This window comes from Mixophyes fleayi, chromosome 8, assembly GCF_038048845.1.
Source record: "Mixophyes fleayi isolate aMixFle1 chromosome 8, aMixFle1.hap1, whole genome shotgun sequence".
Classification (NCBI taxonomy): domain Eukaryota; kingdom Metazoa; phylum Chordata; class Amphibia; order Anura; family Limnodynastidae; genus Mixophyes; species Mixophyes fleayi.
Genome location: NC_134409.1, coordinates 138765043 through 138786568, shown reverse-complemented (window position 1 = coordinate 138786568; position 21526 = coordinate 138765043). Strand labels below are relative to the sequence as shown.

The 21526-nt window shown below is 39.6% G+C and overlaps 1 protein-coding gene and 1 long non-coding RNA gene across 2 annotated transcripts in view; one reads left to right on the top strand and one right to left on the bottom strand.

Moving 5' to 3' along the window:
- The window catches only part of LOC142100212 (uncharacterized), a 57719-nt gene that overhangs the window by 14717 nt on the left and 21476 nt on the right, over window positions 1–21526 (top strand). The gene's annotated exons all lie outside the window — the stretch shown is intronic.
- On the bottom strand, window positions 7891–17665 carry MGP (matrix Gla protein). The gene is made up of 5 exons (XM_075183779.1): window positions 17571–17665; window positions 12809–12933; window positions 9909–9944; window positions 9666–9738; window positions 7891–8343 (listed from the first exon to the last, which is right to left on the bottom strand). Exons 2-5 carry the CDS (start codon window positions 12861–12863, stop codon window positions 8187–8189), a joined length of 321 nt encoding a protein of 106 aa, XP_075039880.1. The 5' UTR covers window positions 12864–12933; window positions 17571–17665; the 3' UTR covers window positions 7891–8186.

Genomic DNA, 21526 nt, shown 5'->3' with positions numbered 1-21526 from the left:
CTGCAAAGGTAAAAGGGATTCGTAAGCTAAATGATCCCGTCACACAACAATGTTGGTCAAGGGGTAGTTGTATAATGGGTGGTAATAGGGTAATGTAGTGAGGTTAAGAGGGTGGTTGAGGAATATTATAAGCTTGTCTGAAGAGGTGGGTTTTCAGAGAACGCTTGAAAGTTTGTAGACCAGAGGAGAGTCTTATTGTGCGAGAGAGAGAATTCCATAGAGTGGGTGCAGCCCGAAAAAAGTCCTGTAACCGGGAATGGGAGGATGTAATGAGGGTGGATGAGAGACGCAGATCTTGTGCAGAGCGGAGTTGCCGAAGCTTTGTTGATGGCCTTGTAGGTTAGTAAAAGTATTTTATATTGGATTTGGTAGAAAACAGGCAGCCAGTGCAGAGACATACGGAGTGATTCAGCAGAGAAATAACGATTTGCAAGGAAAATCAATTTCATGTTTCATATTTTATTTTTTGCTATATGAAATTATTTTTAATCAGGGATGCTGCTTTAATTCCAGCATCGGTAGATTTAGTGTCACCTGGATGTAACAGCAGCTGATGTCAGCAGGTTACACTGGATCCTTCACACAAGTAGAGCAATCCTTGAGTGCCACAGGATATCCGTTCATCAAGTGCAGTCCTTCATGACGGGCTCAACTGTAAATGGACTTATTGAGCAAGATAATTATCTGTGCCACAAGGTTAGGGGACCCCAACCAAATCTCAAGCCAAGCACTACAAGATCTGTGGGATGAGCTGGTTAAAGCCAGATGCTCCATAGCATAATGTTAGTAGGGTCCCAGCGATGATGTTGTTGCCTTAGTAACCGTTCTGTAGACTTGAATCAATGGAAATGTTCTGTCCACTCAAACCCTCCTGTGGAATATTATCTATAACGCGACATCCTCGGCAATGACTGAACCCAGCATGACCCAAGTGTCCCCTTCTGCTCACACATTGCTGAATCCCAGACGGAGTATAATTAGAGAGATAGACAGAGGGCGCTGGTAAGGGGGTGTGTACAGTAGAACACAGCAAGGGGTGTATGTCATACATTTAGGGGTTTGATAAACCTCTTGTTGTGTTTAATGCGCATTTATTTCATCCTTGTTGGTTTTCTGCATCACTAAGATGTGTTTTATCTCCATCGTGTCTCGATGTAACTTGATACGTTGTCAAAAGAGCAAGAATAAAAAAAAGAACAAGACATAAATTGTAACCATCTGGTATTATTATTATAACTCCAGCTGAAGGATCTAGCACCGGTTTAGCCAACTCTCACTTTAGGAATCCGAGTCCCAAGGTAATAAGATGCGACAGGTGTTTTCAATAAATCGTAACCTCATTTTCCCGGGGTGTGGTCCTTATAAGGATTGTTTCTGTTCTTTTCATAATACTTCACGCTTGTTTCCTATAGTGTTCTCTATGGTGTGTGTACAGTGGAGCATAAATAGTGAATTTACCATCACAAATGGAACTATAACAATGGTTTATGATGGACGATGATTTACTCAGGGATGTTTATGGAGCTATAGGAGTGTGGGATCCCCCAAAGCCAATATTGTCAAAAAACAGAGGTGCAAAACCTGTTAATTAGGACTCCAAGTGGGCTTCTACAGTATGTTTTTGGAGTCCCTTTAATTGTCAGATATTAAGTATATTCTCTTGGGACCTAGCTCTTTGGGGCCCTATAACAATGGCACACTGACACTTGGGGTATCTAGACAATGGCACACTGACATATGGGGTCTCTTGACAAAGTTACACTGACACTTGGGGTATCTAGACAATGGCACACTGACACTTGGGGTATCTGGATAAAGACACACTGACACTTGGGATTCACTGAGTGTATTGGAAGATTATAATATATTTATTTCATGTAAATAAAAAAAAAATATTTTAAACAGATTTTTATCAATGATTATGGTATAAAGTTGTATTTAAAAAATGTATTTAATTTTTTTTCCCTGCGTTGTGATGGGACTTTATAGTGCACATAACATTGTACGTATCCTGCACTGTGTTCTGTCTGTACATACGGCATGTAATGTACAGCCAGAGCACACTTATACTCAGATTCATATGGAACGTACATTGGAATCTGCTTGTACTTCAATACTGGCAGACGTGCGCAAAATTAATGTCCAAGTTTAAAAGATGCAAATTGCGTTCTCATTGCATTCCTTGATGAATCAGGTCCTATATATCTGTGGTTACATGTCTGTGGTTATATATCTGTGGTTACATGTCTGTGGGTATATATCTGTGGTTATATTTCTGTGGTTACATGTCTGTGGTTATATATCTGTGGTTACATGTCTGTGGTTACATGTCTGTGGGTATATATCTGTGGTTATATATCTGTGGTTACATGTCTGTGGGTATATATCTGTGGTTATATATCTGTGGTTATATATCTGTGGTTACATGTCTGTGGTTATATGTCTGTGGTTATATATCTGTTATTACATGTCTGTGGATATATATCTGTGGTTACATGTCTGTGGTTAAATGTCTGTGGTTATATATCTGTTATTACATGTCTGTGGATATAGATCTGTGGTTACATGTCTGTGGTTATATTTCTGTGGTTCCATGTCTGTGGTTATATATCTGTAGTTACATGTCTGTGGTTATATATCTGTGGTTATATTTCTGTGGTTACATGTCTGTGGTTAAATGTCTGTGGTTATATATCTGTTATTACATGTCTGTGGATATAGATCTGTGGTTACATGTCTGTGGTTATATTTCTGTGGTTCCATGTCTGTGGTTATATATCTGTAGTTACATGTCTGTGGTTATATATCTGTGGTTATATATCTGTAGTTACATGTCTGGGGTTATATATCTGTGGTTATATGTCTGTGGTTACATGTCTGTGGTTATATGTCTGTGGTTACATGTCTGTGGTTATATTTCTGTGGTTCCATGTCTGTGGTTATATATCTGTAGTTACATGTCTGTGGTTATATATCTGTGGTTATATATCTGTAGTTACATGTCTGGGGTTATATATCTGTGGTTATATGTCTGTGGTTACATGTCTGTGGTTATATGTCTGTGGTTACATGTCTGTGGTTATATATCTGTAGTTACATGTCTGTGGTTATATATCTGTGGTTATATATCTGTAGTTACATGTCTGGGGTTATATATCTGTGGTTATATGTCTGTGGTTATATGTCTGTGGTTACATGTCTGTGGTTATATGTCTGTGGTTATATGTCTGTGGTTACATGTCTGTGGTTATATGTCTGGGGTAATCTGTTATGGTCCATGGAAGTGGTCACTCTGACAATACTGAACACAATAAGACGTTTTCTCAGAGATGTGTTGGGACCAGTGTACTGTAATACATTGTAACATATTAGAAACACAGCGCCTGCTATTTTCGTCCATTAGGAACATCTGCTAAGCTTAGATCTTGGTCAAATCTAATGTTTTATTTTCCATTATACCCCGGGGCAGATGCTATGAGACAGCACAGAAGGACTCTGATGAGTGGAATTTTACTCTCCATATGGGATTGAAAGCAGAACAGAGAAATCTCTACATTACTTATAATTTATAAGGATATTACCACCTAGTGGTTAGAAGGTCACAAGGATTTATTAGACTATCCCAGCTGCTGGAATAAGATATCTTTTGTAGTGTTTATGGCTAATGAATAATGAATACATTGTTTCCAGCTCACGGGGAGAAGTTATTTCTTTGCTCACTAACATTTTTCACGGTTCATTTACAAACTGGCAAACAATGAGGACACAAATCACATACTTATTGCACATATGCGCCTATAGCTTCATAGTAAGTCCCAATATGACGGCCTCCATAGGGGCGGAGCTTATACCGCAGTGGGCAGAGTTTGCAAAAGGGGGCGTGATTTTCAGAAAGTGGGCGTGTCACTGCTTTTTCTTTAAAATACTACTTGCAGGTGCCCCAGGTATATCATATGAGGAAGGTGTCACCATTAAACCATTAAACATGTTAATGTTTGTAGTGTAGTTGTACATATATAGAACACAATATAAAGGTATAAATATCTATTTTACCAGTCTGCATTAAAAGTATTACACTGTAAGTTGTCATTGTGATTTCTAGGAGATAATACAAATGCATATGTGTGTGTATATATATATATATTTATTCATGTATTTGCATATATCTCTATGAAACAATGTACATTTAATTATACCTTCTGCATTTCTACTTGTGTGAAATAAAATATCCTTAAACGCTAATCTAACAGAGCCTACAGGGTTAACTTGTGAAAATGTCGGATGATCAGAAAAATAGACTTGCATTCAATATAAAGAACATGAATTATACTATATATTACCTAATAATGGATAAGTAACAACAAATGCCCTTATCCTGTGAGAGTAACATGTAGGTCTTGGATTACATCAGGGCTTAAAAAGAAACTTCTCATATCATGTTTGTATCTTACAGGACTTTCTGGTAACTTCTCTGTTCTTCAAGAGCAAAACGCATTTCACTGATTATTTGTTATGTGTGTGAATGTGGGATAAACAACGGGACATAAATATGTGATAAACTTTAAGAACTAAGCTCTACGTCAACGAACAGATGAAGAGATCTTTCTTTTATTGATCCAAGGCCTGACATCAGTTTTATATTTGATATATTCTGGGATAGAGGGCAGATAACGATCAGTCCACTAGGTAATTGGTGGTGGACTATCATCCTGAGTGAGGACCGCGCTACATGTAAATTACAGTATTACCTGACTTTATTTGTCCCCCTAACGCTACAGAGCAGAGGCCATTTTTTCTTTTAAAGAATAATTCCCCTCAAATGGTTAATTGAATTCAATAAACACTTAAATATTGTGCAGTACTTTACATGTTGTTGGTTTTGAACACATTGAACATGTTTTCTTCATTATTTAGAAATTCCTGAGATCACTTGTAGCAGTTTAAGATTCTAGTTGTAGGGACTGATGGATATAGACATTAACCATGTAAACCTAAGCCAGCAGGGACAGGGGAGGGGCTAGATCTGCAGAATTTCCACCCCTGACAATGGGGAGGGGCATCGACAACTGTTCTTACCTGTTTGAATCAGTCATTAATGGTATTACCCAAGAAAGAGAGCCTCATATTGTGCAACTGGGGAATGTGAGAGAAGTGACACCCCCCCATTGGAAGGTAGACGGGGATCTAAGTTCTAATGAGAACTTTTGATATTCGGATAAAGATCATTTAAGCTATTAAAATGTCTGCTGAATCTTTCTATACATTTTCTGCCCCCCACCCATCTCCTAAGTCAAAGGAGATGGGTAAAGGACAGATACAAGTGGCAAGAAACCGTGAGATCCCCCGAAACATGATTCAATAATATATATCAGCGCTACGGAATATGTTGGCGCTATATAAATAAATGATGATGATGATGATGATGATGATGATATCACAACAACTTCTCAACTGTTACTTATTTAAACACATAAATGTAATCAACATTCTTTAATTGTACTTAGCCCAGCTCCCTCTTCCTCTATACATTCTACTCTTCCATCTCTTCCCCCATCCACATCCCAGACCCCTCACTTCACCCATATATTAATTTGCCCATACTGCATGTGATCTGGTGAAGCTCCAGCACTGATTGGCAAATAGGGAGCCAGATAGTAACGTAGCTTATATCAGAATACCGTCACCACCGCCAGAGAAGATTGATCACCTGCAGGGGGCCAGTCCTTCTCAAAGATGATTAAGCGCTGCTATATAGGTCATTTCTAATACCCTATTTTAACAGACTACGTTATTTCAAAGTCAATAGTCCACTTTAATTAAAAAACATTTTATGTAATGTTTTAACCTTGTATAATTTATGCACAAAATAGGTGAAAACTCTTTGGGCTAGATTTACTAAACTGTGGGTTTGAAGAAGTGGAGGTGTTGCCTATAGCAACCAATCAGATTCTAGCTTTCATTTTGTAGAATGCACTAAATAAATGATAGATATAATCTGATTGGTTGCTATAGGCAACATCTCCACTTCTTCAGTAGAAGTAGGAGTATGAAAAATGGAAGTGACTGGAGTGTGATAGTTTTATAAATAAGGGCGTAGGAGAGGAACGTTATGGCATGACCCGTATAACCCCCAGTTCCTCCACTCTTCTAAAGAGCAGGACATTTCTGAGCAGGGTTGGTTTTTGGTTGGTTTTTCTGCTTCCAATGCTAGCTCCATATTGTCATATCTATATAACTACTGTATGTCTGATGATTCATATGTTTTAATCAATGACAGTGCCTTATTTTGTACTTGATTTATTGATCTAAGGACCTGGCCGTAGACCTCTTATTGCAGAACTATCGTACCAATATTGTATGTCCAATTATTGGGCTGCAAACTAAATCATGATGTCTAGACAATGTAAGACATTGTTTACACCCAGACTTCCAGGCCGCCGGTACCTCGAGCTGCTATCAGACCAGCACTTTGCATCTAACACAAACTTTACGTTTATAGTAAACGAAATACACTTTCCAATGCACTATAAAGTATTTACATTTTTACTCCTTTTTTCCTTTTTATAATAAATACATTTGTAACGTGTAACATTTTAGTGCCTCTTATGTACTTGATGCAGCTTTCAGCTCTGGTGAAGATGAGAATAACCCACTGAAGTCCTTATATACCTACGAGGTCATCTTCAATGTTGCACAATATGAGATCAAAGATGGTGCGATATAAAGTGCGGAGGGGGAGGGAGGTTCGGCTGTGCAGTAACTGTAACAGAATACTGGGAAAGACAAATACCATAGCTGCCTGGAGGACCTCCAGAGATGAGGGGGGGGGGGGGGGTTAGTAAAGATTATTCATTGCTCGTAGTGAGATGCCAAGGGCGAGAGACGTATATGGGGGGGGGGGAGGTACCTGAACGGAAGTGTTTTATGGTGGCACAGCACACAGACTATAATGTAGATAATTTAGGGTTATGTATCTAGGCCATAGTAATAACTATGCTATGTATATATAGGGTGGAATTCAACTGAGGAACCGGGGTGAGGATTATTAATGGGCAGAGAGGCGAGTAGCAGCACACAATGCCAGGCAGTGGCTGCAAAGCCAAATCAAATCTTGGGTTGCATAAAAAAGAGAGATGAGCATATGATGCAAACACAGTACATCCATTGTAGTTAGACTACATCTGGAATAAAGGGTAAAGTTTTAAGTACCTGTAAGAAGGGAGGTATTTAAAACTTTATCCTTTATTCCAAATGTATTCCAGAGGGCTCGGAGGCAGACAACCTCATTTGTAATGTAAAAAATTGGTAGTGGAAGAGATAAATTATGAAGAGGGGTTAGAAAAATGTGTGGCTTTGAGGTGACCTAAATAATATATAAATATATATATATTAGATTTGCCTTATTTACTTTTCGTGCAAAGGAGGTCATCAAATGAAAATTGAAGAAAGAAGATTCCAAGGAGAAGTAGAAAGGGTTCTTTACTGTAAAGGTGATGAAGCTGTGAAATTCCTAACCAAATGAGGAGGGCGATGATACAATTAAAAACTGGATTGGAGCCTTTCTAGCAAGAAATGTCATCTGTAGATATAATTAGTAAAGGACATTATGGGGGGTGACGCACAGATAAATGATCTGAATGCCATTTTGGGGGCTAGAAAGGAAAATTGGTTTAAAAGCAGGAATTTAGCTGCTACGGTTACTGTACAGTTAGATTGTGATAATAACCCCCAATATCTTCATTTGCTTTGTTACAGCTCTCTAAACATTGTCTTAGTTTACACCATGTTCAATGTCAAATCATTTGTGCTTTCACTATGGGGTTTGTTAAAGAAATAACAGCAAAATATTACAAAAGTAGCCATAAAATCCACATTTTGTCAGTGACAACATTTATAAAAGCAGCTTTTTATTTCTAAAACTGAGAAATCAAGCAAGACACAGGTGAGAGTATTAAATTATACAGAATCAGACTTTATCATATCACTGCCAGAGACCGCCCTAGAACTCGCTGCCCCAGAGCCGTCTGTGGGATTGTGGAACTGCAAATATAAGTGGAAGGTGCTTAGTACACAGTAGAAGGTACAGGTGCCTAAGTGACAATAATGAAGAGGATTATTAAGCTGTGATGTGTAAGGCGGCATTTTCCTGCGTACATGGATCAGTTTATTAGTGTCACAGACTCGTCTTATGCGCTGCGACGTTTGTTCTGAATGTTTATTTGTCCAAAGTATCGCTTGTAAGCAGCAGGGACTCCGTGTCGCAAAGCGTAGTGCTGGCAGGGCTTGTAATCTTCACACACCTCATGCTGACGTTCTTGAGGGCTTTTGTTGCGCTCACGGATCCTACAGGAGAGGAGAGGCGTTATACTGATATACTGGTGGTAGGTTTAATGTAGCACAGGTGTAGTCATTACTGACTGATACATTGTAACAGATCCACAGGTGGTATAATCATTACTGACTGATACATTGTAACAGATCCACAGGTGGTATAATCATTACTGACTGATACATTGTAACAGATCCACAGGTGGTTTAATTGTGTCACCTGGAAAACCTGCACTGTTAGGGCTCCCCTAAGACTGGCTTTGAGAAACACTGCTTTAGATTATTAAAAATTACAGTATTTCTAAATATACAAAAAAACATAATTTTCCTTAGTGCATCCTCGCTCATTCTTAGGTTGTATCATTCTGAATTTGACGCACAATTTGTGAAGCACAACATAGCCGAGGCGCAAAAGCCTCTTTGCTGACACTATCAGCCTAGATTTGCGCTGCTGCCTCTCGATTTTCACCAAAGCGCATTAGTTTGTGGAGAACAACTTTACATTGGCCGATGGGAGGAGTTTGGTGGAATGAGAGAGTTAATTGCTATCTGTGCAGCTAGTTTTGCGGAGGGTGATTATTGAAATGAGGAAACGGGGTAGAGATCACTTTATAGGGGGGAAGGGGGCTGTGCTGCCTGAAAACATGGCCCATTTTCCCTCTACAAAAGGATCTGAATCTTGCACCAACCCTGAGATGACGGAGACCCAGTCTCATTCTGAACTTTTAATGGGGTTCAATTGTCATCATTGCACTGTGGCTGGAGAAGCACTTTTCTGGGTGCCCCTTGTGTAGTGTAAAAAAAGCTTTAAACACACAAATGTGCCCCTTGTAATACAGACAGTCCTGATATCCCCTCACTCTTGTGATTAATTTAGGCTAAAATGTGCATTATGTAGTAGAAAAGTGACGAGTTTTATTTAATAAAATGGGTGGTTTTAAAGTAGGAGGAGAATGGACTTTTCATGTGATATTTACACCTTTGCACCACGTGGGGCAGATGTATCAAACTTTCTAAAAAGGAAAAGTGGAGGTGTTGCCCATAGCAACCAATCAGATTATAGTTATCATTATCTAGAACGTATTAGATGCATAATAGGTAGAATGTGATCGGTTGCTATGACAACAGCTCCACTTTTCTTTTGCTAAATCTATCCAGGTGTCTCTCCGGTTCATACATATGTGTTTATGTGTGTGTGTGTGTGTGTGTGTGTGTGTGTGTGTGTGTGTGTGTGCGTGTGTGTGTGTGCTTTCCCTGTGTGTGTTTCAGAGCTAGGGACAGACACTGATGGAATCATAACTGATATCCTATTTCTAAGACCTGTAAATGGTACTTACCTCTCATTCATACGGGTGTTTCTCTGCTGGGTGCTCATGAATGAATTGGCATTTCTTGAGTTAACAAAGGGATCTGTGAATAATATTTAAAAGCATAAACCAATTATTTGTAGATTTGCTCCAGGTACTCAGTTCTATATTTGCTTTCTAAAAACAGATTAAATGCATTTAATGTTCCTTGGAAATAGTGTCTGCCATGCAGCGCTGTTAGTTTTGTGAAGAGAATAAAATGAATATTCTTACCATAGCGTTCATAGGACTCATGGCTTTCAATTGAGTCTAAATTAAAATAAAAGAAGATACATATGTTAGTAAATAAACTAACTGAGTATTTTGTTTCCATTTTCCAATGTTCATTCTAACATAACAATCAAAATGCTTCTTTATCAAATACAGAAGTCATGTTTTATATAAGACCTTCAAAAAGTAAATACAACAAGATAAACGTTCTACAGAATACAATGTATCCTGGTGACTGTAACCCTCAGAACTAATACAGCCCGATACAATTCAGGAAGACCCCGCAAATCACACGTACGTTTGGAGTCAGTGCAACATAGTTATCAAATGTCCCCATTTCACTCCTGAACAACTGAGAGATTCCTCTAATTCTGCATATTGGATGCAATTTTCTTTATCTATTAATATTCTCTGGGCTTTATCATGTAATAATTATTAGGGTGGAGTATTTAAAATCCCCCATAATCACACTATAAACGTTTAATAATCAGATCACAATGGTAATTATAGTTCCCTGCGGTTTGCTTAGGCTGTACCACGTGTAATAAGATTAAATTCATCTGTTCAGTAGCAAAATATCTCTGGACATGATTATAAAATATTGGCGACTCTGTGGCACAAATGCTGGAAGTGGCAGCGATACAAATTCTCTTCATACTTTAATCGCTCAGACTGATCTGGAGAGAAGATTCTGGGCTGATGTTATTCCCCCTCTGCACTCGTCTGTGCCAGATGTGACTTTTGGGATGTCTGGGCCTTAATGCACTAATAATATAAGTGTGGTTGTGCTGGAGGGTTACGGAGAGACTGAGGGGCAACAGGAAATAGCTATAGGAACATTCACTGCCATCTCCCTCCTACGATCACAATATCTGGTGTCAGTTCTTCAACCTTGTCTCTGCGTAACAATTTACCAATCGTTTAAACATGACCACAAGTCCTAAAATGCAAACTGCATTAATTCCAGAGGGAGAGTGGCACAGGGGTTAGCATTGCTGTCTCACAGCGTTGGGGTCAGATGTTTGATTCCAAACAGCGCCCTATCTGTGCAGAGGTTGTACGTTCTCTCCCCGTTTGTGTGAGTTTCATCCCACAAACCAGGAACATACTGGTAGGTTAATTGTTTGTCCTTTAACCCTTTATCCCCCCACCCTATGTAAGTGGTACTTATGGAAAATTTGCAATATTCAATAATAGCTTTTGGATCACATTTTCTATCTAAAAATTGATATTTTATCGTTTTGTTATAATTTATATTTAAATAAACTGTAATTAAAATAAAATAAGTGGGTTATGCTGTTGTTACAATGATACAAACGATGGTACATTTTACAGGTTACATTAACGTTTCAGTTACTTATTAATTTTGGAGTTTAAATGAGTTAAAAGTTTGTGCAAAAGTTTTCTTCATAGATTTTGTTCTTTGGAGATTAATCTGTGTGAATTCTGCAGCAAAGGTAACGGAGAACTCAGCTAAGACTGATCCATCCTGGACGATTCGAGCTGTGTAAATATTTTTCTCTGGCAAAATCATCAACTATTTAAAGGGGCTTTACCACCTCAAGCAAATTGAATCTGCTGATTTGTACATACCCCTCATGGAACTTTTCCTAAGTCCATTGTTTTATCTTCCTGTTTTTCACTAACCCCGTGATACTATTTGTGCAAAGCTGAACATTTATCTATGCCCTTGGGTACAACACAGTCCAGCTCCGCTCAGTGCATGGTATATGGTTGTATACACAAAGCAGGTTTGTGTTGTATCCAGATGTTACACAAATAAACAGCTGTGGTTAGGTGATATATAGGATGTGGTGAAAAAACACAGATATAAGCAATTAAGAAAACTTGTTTAGTAAACGTTTCAGATGTACAAACCAACAAATTAAAGTTGTCTGCGGGTTGAGAACAGATGAAATGTTTGATATCCATCGGAACATCAAAAGTCTTTTTTGATCTATTGTTCCTAGGATAACAATGTTATAATTTACAGTTTTCTCAACTTCCTATTTTTTATCAGTATGCTATAAAAATATCAATATTATACTAAAATCACATTTACACACTAGTAATAATTGACTAGTAATAATCAATACTAATGATTCCTGAAACCTAAATAAAATAAAATGAAATAAATGTGAAATAATAATAATAATAATAATAATAATAATAATAATAAAATATCAAAAATTAGATTCATTTACAGACACCTTCCTTTAAGTTGTGCAGAAACATGGCTATTTATTTAAAATGGTGTTAATGCTACTTGTAATCTGATTGCTTTACTTAATACATTGTTTTCCTATTCTCTCTCTGTGCATTTTAGTCATGCTGTTATATCATCGGGCCAAGGTATTTATTTCCATCACCCCTGGGCATGACACAGAGCTGTTACCTGGATACAACTGCGCCCAATGCAGAAAACAGAGCAGATCTGAGTCGTATCCAAGGACAACATCTGTCAACAAATCCTTCTGATTATATAAGGACATGACTAGGAAGCACAGATGGGAGTCTCAAAACATTACATCATGCCTGTAGTTAAAGTTGCAAGGAGACACATCCAAGCCAATACAGGAAAGTTATCTGAGGGTGGAAACCACTATAATGTAGATGTCAGATGGAAATATTGTTCCAGATCTTTTAGTGGATCTTTTTAATGTGTTTGGTAGAGAAAATACAGAATAATAACAACTATTTACAGATATTATGTAAGAATATTTACCTGTTAAGTGGATACATTGTATGACTTCAGAATAAGTTGACATTCTCACCATCCCTACGCTATAATATATATGATAACATTATACCTTTCCTGGTTCCACAGTCTGGTATTTAGAAACATAACATTCAAGCTAACCCACAGCGTGTCATTAAGATAAATGAAGTTAAATGTTCTGTACCGTAAGCAAAGGTAACCACAGCGGCCAGCGCCAGGAGAAGTGCTAGAGACCTCATTCTGTCCTGTGCTGTTATCTTCTCTGGTTCCCACAGGAAAGTACGTTTCAGCTGAAGGTTTCAGGAGCAGCTGCAAAATGTAACAGAGTCGACTTACTATTAAACCCAGCATCTGGGATGGGCGGTACCGAGAATTCGGAGAGGTATGCATTGGCACTGCCGAAAGCCAGCCAGGTGGGTGGAGGGAGGTGGGGGCTATGGCTTTCGGGGCACAGTGGACAGAGAGAGAGAGGAGAGGTGAAAAATATTTAGAGTTTTCAGAAAGGCTAAAAGGAAATAAATTGGTATGATTTGAAAATACATATTTACATAGTATGACAAAAACCAAGATATATCAAGGATACTGTGTGTACTTTTATTAGATAACTTAGTCATAACTGTCATATCCTGCTCATGTTGTGTGTCCATCAATAGGACTTCCTATAGCTTAAAACAAGATCGCTGGTATGCATAGAAAAACATTTCCCCCACTGAAACCATTTCACCTGAATGTGTATTAATACATAAATTAGGGATGTTCTGAAACAACATATTTGGATTCGGCTCAATATTAAGTCCAGTTACAAATGATACCGATGAATGCTGAGCCCAATTTTTATTTTCCAGTTTACAGAGTCCTCGGAGTTTCCAATGTACAACAAGGGTTTTTTCTATCTTCATACTAGTACCTCAAATATTTGTTCAGCTCAACAGGGTCCTGACACTTTTAATTAGCTGAGACCAGGACTAGAGCTTCTGTAATTGTCTGTAGGCACCAGAGGTGAATGGGAGCCCCTGCACTGGGTAGAAATGGCATGCAGACTGTGGTCGTCCAATCAGGAGTCAGCTTTCATGTCTACTCAGTATATGAACCCTATATCCTCCAGCACTTACATCCTCCAGAGCTCACATCCATCAGAGCTCACATCCTCCAGAGCTCACATCCATCAGAGCTCACATCCTCCAGTGCTCACATCCTCCAGTGCTCACATCCTCTAGAGCTCACATCCATCAGAGCTCAAATCCTCCAGTGCTCACATCCTCCAGAGCTCACATCCTCCAGTGCTCACATCCTCTAGAGCTCACATCCATCAGAGCTCACATCCTCCAGAGCTCACATCCTCCAGTACTCACATCCTCCAGAGCTCACATCCTCCAGTGCTCACATCCTCCAGAGCTCACATCCATCAGAGCTCACATCCTCCAGTGCTCACATCCTCCAGAGCTCACATCCATCAGAGCTCACATCCTCCAGAGCTCACATCCATCAGAGCTCACATCCATCAGAGCTCACATCCATCAGAGCTCACATCCATCAGAGCTCACATCCTCCAGTGCTCACATCCTCTAGAGCTCACATCCATCAGAGCTCACATCCTCCAGAGCTCACATCCATCAGAGCTCACATCCTCCAGAGCTCACATCCATCAGAGCTCACATCCTTCAGAGCTCACATCCATCAGAGCTCACATCCATCAGAGCTCACATCCTCCAGTACTCACATCCTCTAGAGCTCACATCCTCCAGTGCTCACATCCTCCAGAGCCCACATCCATCAGAGCTCACATCCTCCAGTGCTCACATCCTCCAGAGCTCACATCCATCAGAGCTCACATCCTCCAGAGCTCACATCCATCAGAGCTCACATCCTCCAGAGCTCACATCCTCCAGTACTCACATCCTCCAGAGCTCACATCCTCCAGTGCTCACATCCTCCAGAGCTCACATCCTCCAGTACTCACATCCTCCAGAGCTCACATCCTCCAGAGCTCACATCCTCCAGAGCTCACATCCTCCAGAGCTCACATCCATCAGAGCTCACATCCATCAGAGCTCACATCCATCAGAGCTCACATCCATCAGAGCTCACATCCTCCAGTACTCACATCCTCCAGAGCTCACATCCTCCAGTGCTCACATCCTCCAGAGCCCACATCCATCAGAGCTCACATCCTCCAGTGCTCACATCCATCAGAGCTCACATCCATCAGAGCTCACATCCTCCAGAGCTCACATCCATCAGAGCTCACATCCTCCAGAGCTCACATCCATCAGAGCTCACATCCATCAGAGCTCACATCCTCCAGTGCTCACATCCTCCAGAGCTCACATCCATCAGAGCTCACATCCTCCAGAGCTCACATCCATCAGAGCTCACATCCTCCAGAGCTCACATCCATCAGAGCTCACATCCTCCAGAGCTCACATCCTCCAGAGCTCACATCCTCCAGAGCTCACATCCTCCAGAGCTCACATCCTCCAGAGCTCACATCCATCAGAGCTCACATCCATCAGAGCTCACATCCATCAGAGCTCACATCCATCAAAGCTCACATCCTCCAGAGCTCACATCCTCCAGCGCTCACATCCATGAGAGCTCACATCCATCAGAGCTCACATCCTCCAGAGCTCACATCCTTCAGAGCTCACATCCATCAGAGCTCACATCCTCCAGAGCTCACATCCTCCAGAGCTCACATCCTTCAGAGCTCACATCCATCAGAGCTCACATCCTCCAGAGCTCACATCCTTCAGAGCTCACATCCATCAGAGCTCACATCCTCCAGAGCTCACATCCTCCAGAGCTCACATCCTCCAGAGCTCACATCCATCAGAGCTCACATCCATCAGAGCTCACATCCATCAGAGCTCACATCCTCCAGAGCTCACATCCTCCAGAGCTCACATCCTTCAGAGCTCACATCCATCAGAGCTCACATCCTCCAGAGCTCACATCCATCAGAGCTCACATCCTCCAGAGCTCACATCCTCCAGAGCTCACATCCATCAGAGCTCACATCCATCAGAGCTCACATCCTCCAGAGCTCACATCCTTCAGTACTCACATCCCGCAGAACTCACATCCTCCAGTGCTCACATCCTCTAAAACCCAAATTCTCCAGCGCTCATATTCCCCAGCACTCATATTTAACCGAGGGGCTCAAACAAAGGACTAGAACACTTGAGGGTAACAAGCATAGTTTAGCTATAATACCAATTTACACAGTGGGCGGCTGTTGCCCATCATGGCCATACATACTAGTTCAAGTGCAAAAATAGATAAATAAATCTGAATTCTATTTATTTGGTAGGATGAGCTGTTTCAAGACAGTAATTTTGTCTCTCATGTGTTCTTATATGATGATTTTACTCTGTGGACAGAACCAGCTTCTGTGACCTATTTCAGAACAGGAAACCTCTCTAGGTGTAGAGCAAGATCTTACACTTGTTATGCAGATACTCGGATGGCCTATTGCTCTGGGTCCACAATTTCCGCTGTAGGAAATTGCACTGTGAGTCTACGTTAGGAGAATCCTCTGCCCTGTAGCTATTTATTTATTAATGTGTAGAATGTTTATTGTAAAATGCTTAAGTTAATAACAACACAATTCTCTGCCATGGAAGCCTAGCGCTTGCATCTCACCCCTCTGTGCCTAAAAGAGGGCCAAAATTATAATTTGTGCTCCCGTAGAAATTTGTCAATGAAGATACCCTAAGTTGCTAATTATGCCCCTACATACACATGTCCCCTTATTCAGAACCCCTCCTGCATTATCTTTAGTGAGAAAATAAGTGTTTGATAAATATCAAGTAGCAGAAACATAAAAACAACATGCAAAATAAAATAAATTCATTGAATAAAATGAACATAAAATAATTTCTGTGCTGCTCTTCAATATCCCTGTACTTTTCTCGTCTTGGTTACATATATGATAAATACATTTTTGGAGGTAAATGTATCAAGCTGAGAGTTTCCAGCGGGTTTGAAAAGTGGAGATGTTGCCTATAGCAACCAATCAGATTCTAGCTGTCATTTTGTAGAATGTATTAAATAAATGTTGACTAGAATCTGATTGGTTGCTATAGGCAACATCTCTACTTTTCAAACATGCCGGAAACTCTCAACTTGATACATTTACCCCTGGGTCTCAAGTATAAACTAGATAAATACTGTATAGAAAGATTCTTACCACAGGTATTAGCTGTTCTTTGTTATTACGGCATATAGATAGTTTATGCTACTCCCAAGTTTTTTACATGGACCTTCATCTATACATTCTTTGCAACTTTCCAGAGTTATAATAAAAATGTCTTTAAAGTATATTCTTTAAAGAACGTGGGATTCTGCCTTCAAAATGCTTACATTTTTTGCCTTCTACATTATCTCCTATAACATTAACCAAAACATTTTGCTTTCTCTTTTTGACTTTCCCCTTTTAGCCATCTCTTTATAGCACCTTGCAGAGTTGTTTATGTCCGTTGCCCTGGGATACGACTCATCTTTGCTGTACATTGGATACAATCCCAACCAGAGAGCAACTCTGTGTCATATCCAAGGGGGGGATAAACATCTCTGTTGGATGATAATTAGAGATTCCTGGAATGTACAGAAGAAAGCAATGTTGTAAATGTTTTAGACACTTGTACAAACCAATAAGTTAAAGACACATTAAGGTACAAACCCCTTTTAACAATCTGTCCCACTTAGGCGTATCTAATATTTTGGGGCTGACAAACAAGTGACTTATCTAAGGGTGGTAGTCGCTGACACTGGGTTTCAAACCAGGGTCACAATATCATTGTTCTATTTAATGACTGAGCTATTATCTCATAATGTGAAAGGTAACAATGTTCAAATAATGACATAATATATTCAGTTATTAGACTATCAGACAATATCCATCTAGATATAACACATATAAGTCTATGTATCTGTGTTATACTCACACAACGTGCAGACCCGAGTCTAAGGAGAGGACAGGAGATGTGGTGCTATCTGGCTCTAGTGTGATGGATATTTATTCAGAGCGTCCTCCTCCACTCCTTTAATGTTTTCCTCCCCTTAATTAATATCACCCCTTGGTCTAAACACATCCCACTTTCCTGAAGGAAGCCTGAAGCCACAGTCTGCACATGGTCAGAGCGTGGTCTCTAATTGGTTGCAGCCCACGGAGATGACCCATACAGTGTATCAAGTGAGGGGTTAGGAAGCCACAATGTTTCCTTTGCTCGGAACATTAACAGGATATGAAACAAGTCACTAAATAGATACAATATCTCAGATATTCCTGCTCCTCTCCAAAACAGTATTACTCATGGATATAATCCCACCATAAAACCAGCAGCGATTATCCCACTGAATAATGGCTACAACTCAAATGTTACCTGGAAGAACACAATATTTACAGATTACAAATATCTAGTTTATATGCAAAAAAATGACTTTATTGACTTTAATGAGATAAACAATTATTTCCCCATTATTAGGGTAACAGTAAGACATAGGTGCAATATGTAAATTATCATGTGCCGAGAACATAGATTTCAGATCTGCTAATTTCATATTTTTTTTTGACATTGTGGATACAATTGTATATTAGCACCAAAAGTTTCATGAACACGTGTGACAAGTAATGTGGCATATAGAATGTGGGACAGAAATGTAAACGTAGCAATAACGGAAGAAATGGAAATAGCGTGTAGTGTGTAGCAGCCGGACATTATGGAGGGTAACATTATAACTTACGCATATGGGTTGGTTTTAGTTATTGCAGTAGATAATAGTTACAATGCACAATATGGCAAAAAAACGGCAGGAAATGATGGGCCCCATAGCAAAATTTGGGTTGTGGCCCTGCTTTGCTGTTCTAACATCCCGAGCCCCACCTTGCGGTCCTCTCTAAAGAACAGAGTGAGGGGGTTGTACTGCGTATGTGCGCCCTCTGCTGGTCAGAAGAGGGGGCCTCAGGCAGGATGATGACGTGTCATGCGGGTAGCGGGGGTCTCAGACCAGGAGGTCTACCCTTAATTGCCAGACTGTTCTCACCTCCGGGCACCATAATGGGTCCAATACCTGCACCCATGACAGTTCCACCACCGCCCCATGCCATCATATAGTCTCCCATGCCAGTGTGCCTACCACGACATATGGACGAATCTGAGTCTACATGAATTAGTCCTCTGTGATTCCTGATGGCCCAGAGTACTCACCCCCAGTCTGCGGGGGGCAGAGTATTTTTCGGTGTTGTCACTGGGTGCTGAAGTAAAGCTGACAGTATGAGATGCACCGATCATCTTCTCTATCCATCAGCTGTCATATATAAAAGCAGAGCTTGGGGCATAAGGAAATCATAAGTAGCATATTTGGGGGTTATTTGTGACAACACTCCAAAAAAATGCTATAAGTTTAAAAAAAATGTATTGTACATATTTTATTCAGTACAAGCAGGGTCACCCGGAGTTACGAGGGTCCGCTTTGTAATGTGTAGCAGCAGTCAAACAATTGCTTACAACCCAAAAATGATGTTTTCAATATTTGTCACATTGTCGCATTGTTGCATTCTCCCTATGAGGTCTAATAGGTTACTTTTTCAATACTAAATAACTATGTAAGATTTGGCAGCTTTACTTTGTGACCTGTGGAAGATATTCATCAACAAACTAACAAACAAAGAAACAAACTTCTTCTTTTATATATATATATAGTGAGAGATTAACTATATAGAGCCTGAAAAGAGAGTACGGAACTTGAGAGTAAATCTTTCCTTATTCAAACTGGAGCAGATCTCAAGAGGCGTTTCGATTTGAATCTGGGTGTAAGTGCGCTCTGCCTAAACGTTACTGGCCGTATGCTATCAGGCAGAACATACATGTAAATATGTGATATAAAGTAACATCAGAACACATGCAAAATAAAATTGAAAATAAATGAATAACTCATGTGACTATAATCATTGATAAAAAGATGTGTTTTAGAATAAAAATTCAATTTTTTTATTACATTATATATATAAATCAGGATGTCCTTAATTCGTAGTTTACATAAATGCATTTTTATAGAGAGCGTCACTTTGGAGGTAAGTCTGGTTATATTCATATCGGTTTTTCATACATTCGGATTTTCTTTGTAGGTGTTCTCAGTGTCGGAACGGTGGTAATCGTGAAAATGATTACCACCGCTAAAATGAACAATGTATACCTTACATGCAGACTTTTCTTTTTGAAACCATCAAAAACATAACTTTTTTCAATAAAACATCCACCTTTGCGTTAAAAAATTAATCCAAAACAGCAATAAAATGAAGAACCAATTGATGTTAAGAAATCATGTTTGTTGGTAAACGAGTGTATCTTTAATCTTTGATACATAGAATTGTGTATTCTTTATAAAGCTGTTTACAGTTAAGATTGTTGACAAACTTAACTGTAAACAGATGTTCTTTGTAAAAAGAACTGTTTTTATTTTTCTAACATTTCTTTATATCTCCCAAAATATTTGAATATTATAATGATGAAAACAGTCATTGAAACATTGACATTGAACTTTAAGTATATTTTTAAAGAAAGATTTTGCATTAATTAATCTTGACAGACAGCACTGTGGTGCCTCTTGTAATTCAATAGATTAACGACATCCTCAGAAATAGTACTTTTCTATGAATTTTAGCTAATTGAATTATTTTAACTTATAAAGAGGAAAGATGTCCTGCGCTTCCAAAAGCAACAAGGTGATCACTGCTAAGGGGAGACCAAACCTCTTTCATGTCTGTCTCCACCGGGGGTGTGGCCACATTACAAAGGGGGTGTGGCCACTGCGTGACTGGGGAGTGACCACCCCCCTGAGGGTTGCGTAGTGCTGCTTCTCTGCCCATTCCTTACCTCCCTTCCCCCAACATTCCCACTTGTGGGACAAACATGTCCCCGGGCAGGACAGGGCCCTACAGAGATCACCTTGTGGGCAGGCCCGGCGCTCCCATTAGGCAAGGTTAGGCACTTGCCTAGGGCGCCGGGCTCTGGATGCATTGGGGAGGGGGGGAAGAGGCTATTGCTCACCACCGCCGCCTCTCTGCTCCGTCTCCTCCCCTCCACTCACTAGTGTCAGTGATTTTTGCAGGGGGGGGGGCGATTTTTTCAAAATGCCTAGGGCGCCATGGACCCTAACACCGGCCCTGCTTGTGGGGGCTTCCAATCTGGGTCAATCTCAGACTGAGAGGGGAAATCAATTGACCGCAAGTTTTTTTTTAACACCGCGTTAATTAATTTTAACACAGTTTTTTATGATTTTCGAGCGGGTTAACTTTACCCACGATTCAATTCCATTTTTAACGCAGCGTTCTTTTTCCTCAAACGGCCCTCTCGCGCTCCAGTACAAGGTCTATTGAAAGTATAGGGTGTGCGAGAGGCAGCCGCGTTAAAAGCTATTCAATTGTTTTTTAACACGGAGCGTTAAGCAGGCAAATATGCGGCTTTATGTCACACCGCTTTGGGGTTTGCTAAAAATAAAAAATCTAAGAAAATTATTTGCAATCATGTAATAATGAAAAAAAATAAGATAAACGATGTTTATCAGTAATGCATAACATGAAAAAGTTGATTTTATACCCAAAAAAAAGAATGGAAATAAAAAACATAAAAAAAAAACAAAACACAAAAATCCCTAATTAATTATATTTATGTATGTTTTTGTACTAATATGTATGTGCTAATGTGTTTTGACATGGTATAGATGATTCTATAGTAAAAAATAGTAAAATAAACATATGTGCTAAAGGAAAGTACTGTATGTAGATATTATAAAATAAAAAGGTTGTGTAATGCAATCCAATCTAAGTATTAGCAAATGTATGCTAATACTTTTTTTTTTAATACGTGACCGCGTTAAACCCTCCCCTTCATTCCCCTAA

What these genes read in the sequence shown, in the direction of transcription:
- MGP (XM_075183779.1), bottom strand. Translation starts at nt 12,863, where the DNA reads ATGAGGTCTCTAGCACTTCTCCTGGCGCTGGCCGCTGTGGTTACCTTT. An exon ending in TGTGGTTACCTTTGCTTACG is followed by an intron (nt 9,945 to 12,808) that starts GTACAGAACATT and finishes ATTTTAATTTAG; the next exon opens with ACTCAATTGAAAGCCATGAG. An exon ending in AACACCCGTATGAATGAGAG is followed by an intron (nt 8,344 to 9,665) that starts GTAAGTACCATT and finishes CCTCTCCTGTAG; the next exon opens with GATCCGTGAGCGCAACAAAA.